This window comes from Apiospora kogelbergensis, assembly GCF_038363985.1.
Source record: "Apiospora kogelbergensis strain CBS 113332 chromosome Unknown utg000006l_segment0_segment0, whole genome shotgun sequence".
In the NCBI taxonomy this organism is placed as follows: domain Eukaryota; kingdom Fungi; phylum Ascomycota; class Sordariomycetes; order Amphisphaeriales; family Apiosporaceae; genus Apiospora; species Apiospora kogelbergensis.
Genome location: NW_027117423.1, coordinates 383862 through 394686, shown reverse-complemented (window position 1 = coordinate 394686; position 10825 = coordinate 383862). Strand labels below are relative to the sequence as shown.

The following is a 10825-nucleotide window of genomic DNA, read 5'->3' as shown; positions in this document are numbered from 1 at the left end:
GAGAGAGAGGGGCATTTGTAGGGTGCCACCCCCAATAGCCGAGCGATTGCCGGACTAGTACACAGTATACCTCGTGGAAACGGAATGGATTGCCAAAGGTAAATGTAGTAGTGGTTGTGATATGTGTAGTTTGACATTAGTCTTGCGAGGGGTGCGCCCCGAGATTTACATCTGGATCTCGTCACACATGATGTCAGCGGCTCTTTCTTATCCGAAAGGACCACGATGGAAGCTTCGGCCTTGAACTACGGCCACACCAACTCTAATTGCACTTTTCTCTGGCGTGATGCACTCCCGCCACTCTAAAATGCACATCGTCGTCGTTCCCGCGTCGCCCAAAACGGGGCAAGCCACTATCCGCGCCCTGCTTGCTGACTCATCGGAGCCGACCGTGACGTCTACCGGGACGTGAGCCGGGCCCCGGTCGCGTCCACAGAGCACCTGCGATTCCAGGCCGTTAAGGGCGACGTCGCCGACGTCAGGAGCCTCACCCCCTCAACGGCGTCTTTGCTGACGCGGACGCCGTGGCCACCATCACGCCGCCGCTGCATGCCGAAGCAGACCCCATCGCGAAGGCAGGGGAAATGGCCGCCAATGTCAAGCAGGCCATAGGGCGTTATGGGGGGTCAGTGAAACGACTGGTTTACGCGTCTAGTGTCGGGGCACAGTTTGAACATGGCACGGTAAGCAGCTACCTAATCAATTGAAAAGGGGTCGGTTGCTGGTCTAACTCTCAAGGGATTGATGCACGACGGTCAAAACTCATCGTGATGAGCACGAGAGGGCGAAATAAAAACAAACTACGAGGTCGAGCAGGCATTAATCGGCGCTGCGCCTGAGGTGGTCTTTGTGCGATGTGCATACTTCATGGAGAACTGGGCGACGGCGATCCAGACCATGGAAGCCGAGACACCGTACTTGTACTCCCTCATATGTCCTGCTGATTACACGATCCCCATGGTATACGTAAGAGATGTTGGCAGGACTTGCACCACCCAGCTTTTGTCGGCTGGGTCACCGCTGCGCAGCGGCGAGAATCCATACATTGTCGACCTTCACGGCCCCAAAGGTTACTCTACCCAGGACGTGCAGCTGGCGCTCGAGCACGCGACGGGAAATCGTGTTGAGGCGAGATTGGTCCAGGACGATCAATTGGAAGATTTCTTCGCCCAGGCGTTTGAGGAGCCCATGACAAGTTTGTTCGTAGAGATGACGAGGAGCTTCTTGCCAGGCAGAGTCGCAGAGAAAGACATGAATGGTGGCGTTCGGGTTCAGCGCGGGGAGGATACGTTGGAGGCGACCTTGAGAAGGATGATGGCTTGACAGCTATTTTGGAAAGTAAAACGGTAGAAGAGTAAGATGAGGGGGTATGATGTTGCTTCCCTCACAGTGATAGTAATCCGTCAGGGGAACTGCTTGGCAATACCACTACACGGGATTATAGTATACATGTATGATTATGCAAAAGAAGGCTGCAGCGTGCCAACCCTCCGCTGAGCAACCCTCTCCTCCATCAAACTGCTATAGACGTGTTCCACCCAAGTACAAACCACCAGCCGCGTATCGGCCGGATCGATAATCTCCTCGACCCCGAACGCATTAGCCGTCCGAACCGGGTTCATCAACCCTTCGTACTCCGCCTCCAGCTCCCTGTAAAGCTCCGCCGCCTTCTCCGGCCCGCCGACCTTCTCCGCCTCCCTCAACTCATGCGCGTGCCCGACCTCGATCCCGCCCTTCAGCGGCAACGAGCCCCAGTCCCCGCTCGGCCACGCCACGCGCACGCGCGGGTCGCGGCAGTCGAGCATGACGCCGCCCGCGACGCCGTAGACGCGGCGCGTCACGACGCTGAAGACGGGGACCGTGGTCGCGTAGTACGCCAGCGCCAGGTTGACGCCGTGCCGCATCGTGGCCGCGCGCTCCGCCGCCGTGCCCACCGCGTACCCGGGCACGTCGACGAACTGCACCACCGGCAGGTTCATGACGTCGCACAGCTTGAGGTGCCGCGTCAGCTTCTGCGAGCCCAGCGCGTCGAGCGCGCCGCCCGTCGCGCTCTCGCAGTTGTTCGAGACGAGACCCACGGGGTGCCCGGCCAGCCGGGCCAGGCCGACGATGACCGTCGTGCCCCAGAGCGCCCCGATCTCGAAGAAACTGCCCTTGTCTACTACCAGTTGGATGATGCGGCGCGGGTCGTACATGCGCTCCTTACGGCGGGGGATGATGGTTCTGAGGGCTGCTTCGCGGCGGTCCCAGGGGTCGTCGTTGGGAGTGATGGGCGGCGCGGAGAAGCCGGAGTTCGGAAGATAGCTGAGAACGGCACGGATCTGTTGGAAGGCATGTTGCTCGTCGGTTGCAAGATTGTCGATTGTCCCGTTGCGGCAATGCATGTCGGGGCCACCGAGCTCGCGGAGCGTTAGACCTTCCTCGAACGTCGCCCTCTCGACAACCTTGGGGCCTGCGTTAAAGAGACTGCCCACATTAGCCGCCATGACACTGAAATGGCAGACGGTGACTCGCGCCGCCCCCAGCCCTATCGAGGGCCCCAGGGCAGCGCCCAGGTTCGGAATACCCAAGTTGAGCTGTTTGACGACGTGGTTGAATGCTGGTAGTGGAGGGACGTAGGAGAACCCATCCTTCTTGATGGTGGTGACGGACCCTCCCCCGGACGAGCCATCTACCAGCTTCACGATCGGTATGCGCAAAGAGAGAGCCAGCTTCTCGATGTAGTCGGTCTTCTCCCACAACGCGCCGTCAGCGTGGCCAGCGCGAAGACTATAGTCATCCGCCGTGAACAAGATCTTGCGCCCGTTCAGCTTGCCAAACCCCTGAACGCTGTTACTAGGCGTAAAGCCATCGATGGTTTCCTCACGGGACGATTGGCCATGGTCGGCGGCAGCAGCAGCTAAGCTTTTCTTACCCCATTTCACATCGCCTGTCACGCTGCCGACCTCTTGGAGGCTACCCTTGTCCAGCAGCGCGTCAACGCGCTCCCAGACCCATAGCTTACCGGCCTCCTTCTGGCGCCTGTAGCCGCGACGTCCCGTGTCCGGCGTGCGAGCAAGCTTGCGTAAAGTTTCGAGTTGTCCAAGGCGGTCCGAGTAGTCGGCTGGCGGACCCGACACCGAGGCCCTCCTTCGTCCTTTACGTCGTGGAATTTGAGGTGATGCATCCTGCTGCTGTTGGTCTTTGGCTGCCAGATGACCAGCGACTTGCTTCAAACGCTCGCTTGCTTGCTGCTTGCTGTTGCCTTCATCTACCCCCATCTTGTGTCATGGGTACTAATATATTATACAAGGTCAAAGATTGAGTAAGATGCAACACAGATTGAATATATGGCATGTCCAAGGACCTTAGCGGGTAGGGAGGACCTCGGCAGGCACCCCAGGCGGGTAGATCCCCCGCACCACAAGCTGCAGCGTAGTGGGTTCTCCCCCGCCAACCCCGGCCTTTGTAGCCGCCCCTAAAACGCGGGACGGGACAGTATGGTATTCATCATTGAATTATTGTGAGGAAATGTGTAAGTAGCCGGTAAGAGCGAGGCCTTCTAACCTGCCTAATCTATTGGCTCCTTTTGTCGGTTACTGGTCTCAATATCTATTGAAAGAACAGATACACACTGGGCCACAGGCAGTGAATAAGAGAGACGGGGTTCTCAAAAACAGCGACCATGAGTCTGCCAACACACCCACCCCGGCGGAAGATACATCGACTTCTCATCGCGAACAGGTAGAAACATTCCTCCCTGCACTGTACCTGCATCTCTACTAAACTCCCCCCTCAGGGGCGAAATCGCCACCCGCATCATCCAAGCCTCCCGCGAGTCCTCGCTAGAAACCTTCGCCCTCGTGACGCCCAACGACAAGAGCCACGCCCAGCACGCCACCCACGTGCTCGATGCCCCCTCCCCAAGGTCCTACACGGACATCCCCTTCCTAGTAGGTCTCGCGCGCAAACACCACATCGATGCCGTGCACCCGGGCTACGGCTTCCTCTCCGAGTCCGCCGACTTCGCCCGCCGCATGTGGCGCGACGCCGGCGCCGTCGTGATCGGGCCCGGCGGAGACGTCCTCGAGCAGACCGGCGACAAGCTCGCCGCCAAGGCGCTGGCGCGCCGGTGCGGCGTCCCGACGCTGTCGGCTAGCGACCGGCCTACGAGCCACTACGGGGACGTGCTGGGGTTTGCGCGGCGTGTTGGGTTCCCGGTTATGCTGAAAGCGGTCGATGGGGGCGGCGGGAAAGGGATCCGCTTGGTGCGGACGGAAGCGCTCCTCGAGAGTGCGACGCAGCGGGCTATCGCCGAAAGCCCCTCCCGGCAGGTGTTCGTCGAAAAGGCTGCGGTGGATGGCTTCCGGCATATCGAGGTGCAGATCGTCGGGGATGGCACAGGGGCGGTGCGACACTTATGGGAGCGGGAGTGCAGCATCCAGCGCCGCTACCAAAAGGTTGTCGAGCTGGCGCCTAGCACTATTGGCGACCGCCAGTTCGTGGCGCGCATCATCCGGGCGGCGGTCCGTATGGCCGAGGCCGTAAAATACCTCTCTTTGGGCACCTTCGAGTTCCTGGCCAATCAGGATACTCAGGAGTTCTTCTTCCTTGAAATCAACCCCCGGATCCAAGTCGAACATACGGTCACCGAGAGCATAACGGGCTTGGATCTCGTCAAGATCCAGTTAGACATCGCGCAGGGTGTCTCTTTGGATTCACTACCTCTCTCAAGCCTCCCGTCGGACCCGGTTAAGCCCCCGCGACTGTGGTCGGTACAGCTACGTCTGACCGCCGAGAACGTCCACAACGACTGGTCCCTCAGTATTGGTCGCATCACCAACTTCTCGTTGCCGACCGGAAACGGCATCCGTATCGACACCCATCTAGTCCCGGGGAGTCCCATGGTAATTGGCGCCGACTTCGACAGCTTGCTCGCCAAAATCATCGTCACAGGTGGCTCCTGGAGCGACGTCGTGGCGAAATGCCGGCGGGCTCTAGAAGACACGCGCATTGATGGAGTCAAGACAAATCTAGACGCATTGCATGCGATCGCGGCAAGTCCGGACTTCGCCAAAGGGGCGTGTGACACATCTTGGCTTGAAAAGGGGCTGCCGAACCTCCTGGAAACGGGGAAGAGGATTTCGGAGAATCTAGTCTCGAATGATGCCAGTATTCGAGATGACTCCTCCTCAACCGAGGCGGCTCCAGGTGGCGGTTCCGGCTCAACGCTTCTCCTGCGCAAAGGCGACGCATGGGCACTAAAGCTAGCCCCCCAAAACGGGGCGTCCGAGCAAGCCTCCGAGCCGCCAGTACACCACCTGAAGCTCTCGCGAGTCCTCCGCAACGAGTTCCCAGCCCTCCTGCGCGCCGAAGTAGAATACGCACATCCCGGCGCCGCGGCGCCGCAGACGTTCCTGCTCGAAGCCGCGAGCAGCACCGCGTCGGCCGGGTCCATCATGGCCGCGAGCAAGCACCGCCGCGGAAATGCCAGCGATCCCGCGCATGTCGTCGCGCCGTTCCCCGGTAGGCTGGTGGAGGTCTTGGTGGACGAGGGGGACGCCGTCCGGCCCGGCCAGGTCGTCTGCGTCGTGCAGCAGATGAAGATGGAGCTCGAGGTGCGGGCGGCGCGTGCTGGGCGGGTCAGGTGGGTGACGGAGGCCGAGGATGGAGAGGATATAGCGGAAGGGACGCTCATTGCTGAGCTGGAAGATGTCGCGGATGTCGTAGTGGCACCCGGGGGAGATGAGACAAGGGCCAAGCTTTGATTAGGAGAAAGGACCTTGAAAGATCTGATGATAGAAATCAAGCTCGTTTACCATAAGTAAATTCAGTGGTCACGAGAAAACTCCGACATGGATTGCTCTATAGGCCAATTAACCATTCCAGAAGTCTGATGAGTAACACATGTAGTTGGTTAGGGTTCCGCTGCACATCTTAAGCTCAGTCATCGTAAACATCACACGACCTGTAATATGATTATACGCCCCCGGGCAATTACTTGCCTATCTTTTGACTGAGGGGTTCACTCATCATACGAAATCACATAAGAAAAGAATGAAGTAAGGTTGCCACAATACAATGTTCCGAAACGATAAACGCGGAGTCCAATAAACGTTTCTATTATTGCCAAACGGCAATAATGATGCTGCCCATATTGATATTGTAGTACGCAATGCCATCGACAGTCCCATCTCTCTGCTATACCAATTGCCCTTTCCATGATCCCCTCGATGACAAGAATACCCGTCCAAAACACCACGCAAGACGCTGAGAATTCCATGGCACAGCCTCCTGCGGGACTCTCATTTAATTGAAAGAGGCTCGATCGGTGTGTATGTGTCTAGGAACACTAGGAAGTTGTTCATGATCGTTCTGTTAAACATAACCAATCGTCATCATGCCATAATCGCTGTTCCCCCTTTCACCGAGAGTCTCGTTCGCTGACACCGACCACCATGACCAATAACCCCTATTAATGAAGACCATGGTAAAAGAAGAAAAATAACGGCCCAATTTTCCACCTAATGCTTATTAACACCTCTTACATGATCACGCAGTCCTTGTGCCGATCATCGGCGCTCTGCGTAGCTACTGGTGGCGGTCTAGACCGACCCATACCTGCACTGGATCCGGCGAGGCTGACACGAGATGAGCCTGGATTCCTACGCCCTCTCGTGGAGCTACCTGGGCTGCTCTCCGGGTGACTGGGATGACCAGCCGGCGGAACATAGGGGGTAGCCTTGGAGGCTTGCTCGTAGCTCGGCGGTGCATCATCCTCCACGCCATCGGTCGGGCGATGAGTTCGGTTGTTCGCCGGTGGAACGAGCGGTCTCACTGGCTGTTGCTGCGTCGGTCTACTACCCCGCGCCGAACCGCTTACGCTGTTACTACTCGCTCGGACCGGAATGTTGACCTGGCTGGCGGAACCGCCACGTATGGAGGCTGCGTTGTTTCCGCCTCTACCCCGAGGTCCTGTACGAGCCGTCGAGCCGCCTCGGCCATCTCGCTCGATAAACTGCTCTGATAGTTGTCTCTCCCTCTGCCGAGCTGCTTGCTCGGTTCGATGCCTCTCATCCTCTTCCTCTTGCAGCTGCAGTGCTAATGCCAAGTCGCGATCTTCTTGTTCAATATTTGGAGAAACCGGCGCGTTATCCGCGTCAGATGTGCTACGGCGACCTCTACCACCGCTAGTCGACGCCCCAGCGGCCTCTTGGTGTGACTGCTGGTGTTGCGGGCCGCCCACGAGCCGAAAATCCCCAGAGAAGAACTCTGCCCGCTCGCCATTGACATCGACGAGCGACTCCCAGACTACTTCATCATGCGAATGGTAGCCCGCGTCGGTCACGAGCACCAGCAATTGTAACGTTTGCGGATGTCTGTAGAGCGTGGAGAAGTGGTCGTTACGAAACAGGATTGAGAATGTCCCGGGTTGTACCGATTTCGTTATCACGTCCAAGCCCCACGGAGTAAGCTGAGTGGCCGAGGTGCTCAAGAATTGCTTGATGATCATAATATCCTGATACATTTCCTGTTCGAGCCCCGTGAGTCCTGCACTGGAAGGCGCGCTAAGCTTGTCTTCAAGTTCTTCTTCGCGGAATAGTAGGCTTTGCACGTCATCGTACGATGATGCCTGGCGCTCAAAAGCCTCATACACAGGGTCGTCCTTGGGAGGAAGCCAGCCATGGATGAGAGGAATAGAGAAGGTAGCATAAAACTTCATATCGCGAGTATCCTCGAAGGTCCCTGGGATGTAATCGCCCCGTTCAGACGGATGTACATGGGTGAGAGACGTCCGTTTATGCGCCGTAATCAGCTCCGGAGTGGGAATATATCGCGGGTTGACATTCATACCCGTTTGTAAGCCCTTCAAGAAAGAATAGAGCTCACTCACGTCAGGCAGCGGTACATCTGAGTTGGTCCGCCTGGGAGACATCAGTTCATCGAAGACGGCCTCTAACAGAAGATTTAAGCTGATCTGTTCTCGTGATCTTAACGTCTCAATCAACACTGTATTAGTCAAATCGGCTGGAGTTGTCAAAGTCAGTGCGTTTACAAGAGCAACCAAAGGACACGGGCCGTTGGCATTCTGGACGAGAATTGGGGATTTCCTCGGGTTTTGCGCGGCGGATACATCATGCCAATTGATGTTTTTGATCTGATATGTTTCGTTCTTGCTGGGTGCGCTGTTGTTGGGTGCGCTGGGAGACTGAGGCCTTGGTGGCTGCGCCGGTGGATTATCCGAAGAAGTCCGTGGCGGCAGCGAGGGTGGAGGTACCTCAGCGGCCTCTTCGGCAGGCGTGGGTGCTTTTTGTGTTTCTGGTTTTGCTTGCTTGTTTTCTGGCTCTGGTTCTGGCTCATCAAAATTTTCCCAGGTACTCTGGCGAGAGAGACTCGCAGGCTGTGGGTCGTGATCTATTAGATTCCAATCCTCACCGGGCCTTGGTTGATTGTGTCCAGTATGCGCGGCCGGAGCCTTACCCTTGTCCAGCTGAGCAAGATCATCCCAGGCATGGGCATCTCGCGAAATTTCCTGTTCTTCAAGTGACTTATGCGGCATATGCCCAAGTGATGGTTTTGGGACTATATCATCGTCCCAAGCGGACGACTCGCCTTCCGACGGTAGTGACACAATGGCCGGAGAATGTGCCCGGGGACTCGCCGATGGCTGTCTCGAAGGAACACCAGAGCCCCATACATTATTACCGGTATCTTGCTCGGGTATTGTGTTGACGGCAGGGGGTGCAAGCGATGCTTTAGACTCTTCAACAGCTGGTTTCCAAGGATTCGTGTTTTGTTCAGCATCGTTTAGTTGCATATGGGAGAAGGCATTGGTCGGGGGAACGGGCGGCGCGTCGGTGGGCATCGAGTTGGCCGTGCTCTGGCCGGTGTTGGTAGACGACAAAGGCTTCCGCTTGAATGGATTTGTCTCTTGACGACCGCCCGGGCGCAGGACTGTAGGCACGTGTTCTAATCCGCCTTTTGACTCGATTTGCGACGGGGCATTTACTTGTCGGCCGTCTTCATCCCACGGGTTTCCGGCATCGTGGCCGAAAGGGTTCTGAGCTGTAGGGCCTAGCCGTAAAGAGTCGGGAACCGAATGAGGGGTTGGCTGGGTGCCAGTAGAAGCTGCTGCTTGGGTCTGTCTTGCGTCGCCCCAGATATTCTCCCCCGTCGGTATCGGAGTCGTTCCAGAGATCTTGCCTCACTCCTTGCATGTTGATGGCAGGAGCGGATTTGTCGGTGTTCGAGGCATCTCCTGGGTTGTCTTTTCGTGTGACCATAATGTCGATTACGGACCGACTGCGCTTGCAGTTTCGTAAAGCAGTGGATATCTCACAACCTAGTCCAAATGGTTATGTTCAAATCACTACAGTAATGCCAGATGCGCTGCCTTGAGTGCGTGTAGGGGCACTTCTGGCGAAGATGTCTATTTGACTCTGTTTGCTGCTCGTATTCGTGTGCGCAAGCCAGGCGAAGGAGCACTGGGCAAGACTGGAGTAAGATAGGTCCGGCCGAGGTGGCGGACTGTGTGATGTTGCTGGATCTGTGCCACCCTACTGACGATGTCTTCAATTGCAGTCGAAGGAATGATACGGGGTACAACACAGGTGAATAAAGGTGGGATAAGCTTCGTTTCCAAGCCCCGCCGAACCAGTTTACATGGCCGATCTTCTCAGGCTCCGGGTCGCCTGGGGGCAATTACTTAGGCTTCCAATGTTGGTCAGCCCTGCGACATGTGAGGGAGTGCGTATGTTGGTGCAGCTGATTCGCGGGGTGTGCGTTCCTTCGGGTTCAGGCTTGCGTCATCGGCTCTTAAAATAGGGTGGAAGCTCAAGCTTTGACTGGAATGTATATAATAATTAATACGGAGGAAAGAACGCGGAGCGAGTCTGGCGATCCGATATATTTGCCAGAAGAGAGGGGAAGTACCAAGGTGGTTAATCCGCCAGGAGGGTATGTGCGAGTATTAATGAAGATGGGAAATGTGCTCCTTGTCAGTTGCATGTAGGCGCTGGTGAAGCTTGCAGCTCTCCCATCGGGAGTCCCAGTCAGTCCATGTTGAGTCCCGCAGTGAAAGCGAGTGGTTGGGAGGCCGGCATCTTCAGTGACTGCCAAGCGCCAGGTACGACTTGTGGCGGTGCTTTGTGGTACTAGCTGCAGCTGGGGCGAACCTAACAACGAATGATCTGCGGGTGTTTTACCCAGCACGCATTGTTCCTTTTATCGATATATAGATTCCGTATGTCTGTTCTAATGGCGACATGGGGGCAAGCATTCTCCTCAAACCAGTATAATACAAAGCTCGAGGGCTTCAATCAATACGATACAGAAATAGGATCGTACGCGGCTTAACGCGTATGGTCTTTGACTACTAGGCAGCAGGATGCGTTAGCGACAGGAAGTGAGCAAATCCGTTTCTAGCGGTTCAGCCGGCACGAGACCCTGGCCAGTACCCCATACTTTGGTGAAGTTGCCTCTCTGTGTGGCTTGCGCGCCCTAGCCACGAATCAGTGCGTCAAAGGGTTGCCTCTTTGGACATGACGTAAACTCCCTACTCCATCAATGTCTTGGAATGGCAGCTTACATGCGTCACAATGGAACTGCCAGGCCTGTCAGTCAATTGATGACAGGCAAAAACACTTCAGACACCGGCTCGCTGTATGTTGCAAGACAGACAGGCAACTTGAGGTACTCTAAACGATATATCAACTTGTTTTCATCTCAACCAACCACACAAAACCTGCAACAATGTTAGTTCCCGTCGGCAAGCTTGGGCCCCGCCTACCACTTGCATTCGTCTTTCCCCGATTGGAGAAGGCGAGGTAGGAACAGAAACGGAGCC

General features: G+C 56.4%; 4 protein-coding genes across 4 annotated transcripts; 2 read left to right on the top strand and 2 right to left on the bottom strand.

Moving 5' to 3' along the window:
* Positions 1 to 307: 307 nt before the first annotated feature.
* Positions 308 to 1323, top strand: PG998_008927 (NAD(P)-binding protein; the record flags this gene model as incomplete). The annotated part of the gene is made up of 3 exons (XM_066875743.1): positions 308 to 408; positions 656 to 683; positions 817 to 1323. The coding sequence occupies 3 exons, from the start codon at positions 308 to 310 to the stop codon at positions 1321 to 1323; spliced, it is 636 nt and encodes a 211-aa protein (XP_066727899.1).
* Positions 1324 to 1457: 134 nt separating this feature from the next.
* On the bottom strand, positions 1458 to 3260 carry PG998_008926 (uncharacterized protein; the record flags this gene model as incomplete). Its single annotated transcript, XM_066875742.1, has 1 exon — positions 1458 to 3260. One exon carries the CDS (start codon positions 3258 to 3260, stop codon positions 1458 to 1460), a length of 1803 nt encoding a protein of 600 aa, XP_066727898.1.
* Positions 3261 to 3664: 404 nt separating this feature from the next.
* Positions 3665 to 5747, top strand: PG998_008925 (uncharacterized protein; the record flags this gene model as incomplete). Its single annotated transcript, XM_066875741.1, has 2 exons — positions 3665 to 3723; positions 3779 to 5747. 2 exons carry the CDS (start codon positions 3665 to 3667, stop codon positions 5745 to 5747), a joined length of 2028 nt encoding a protein of 675 aa, XP_066727897.1.
* A 776-nt stretch (positions 5748 to 6523) lies between these two features.
* PG998_008924 (uncharacterized protein) lies at positions 6524 to 9263 on the bottom strand (the record flags this gene model as incomplete). The annotated part of the gene is made up of 2 exons (XM_066875740.1): positions 6524 to 9121; positions 9189 to 9263. 2 exons carry the CDS (start codon positions 9261 to 9263, stop codon positions 6524 to 6526), a joined length of 2673 nt encoding a protein of 890 aa, XP_066727896.1.
* Between the last annotated feature and the right edge of the window lie 1562 nt (positions 9264 to 10825).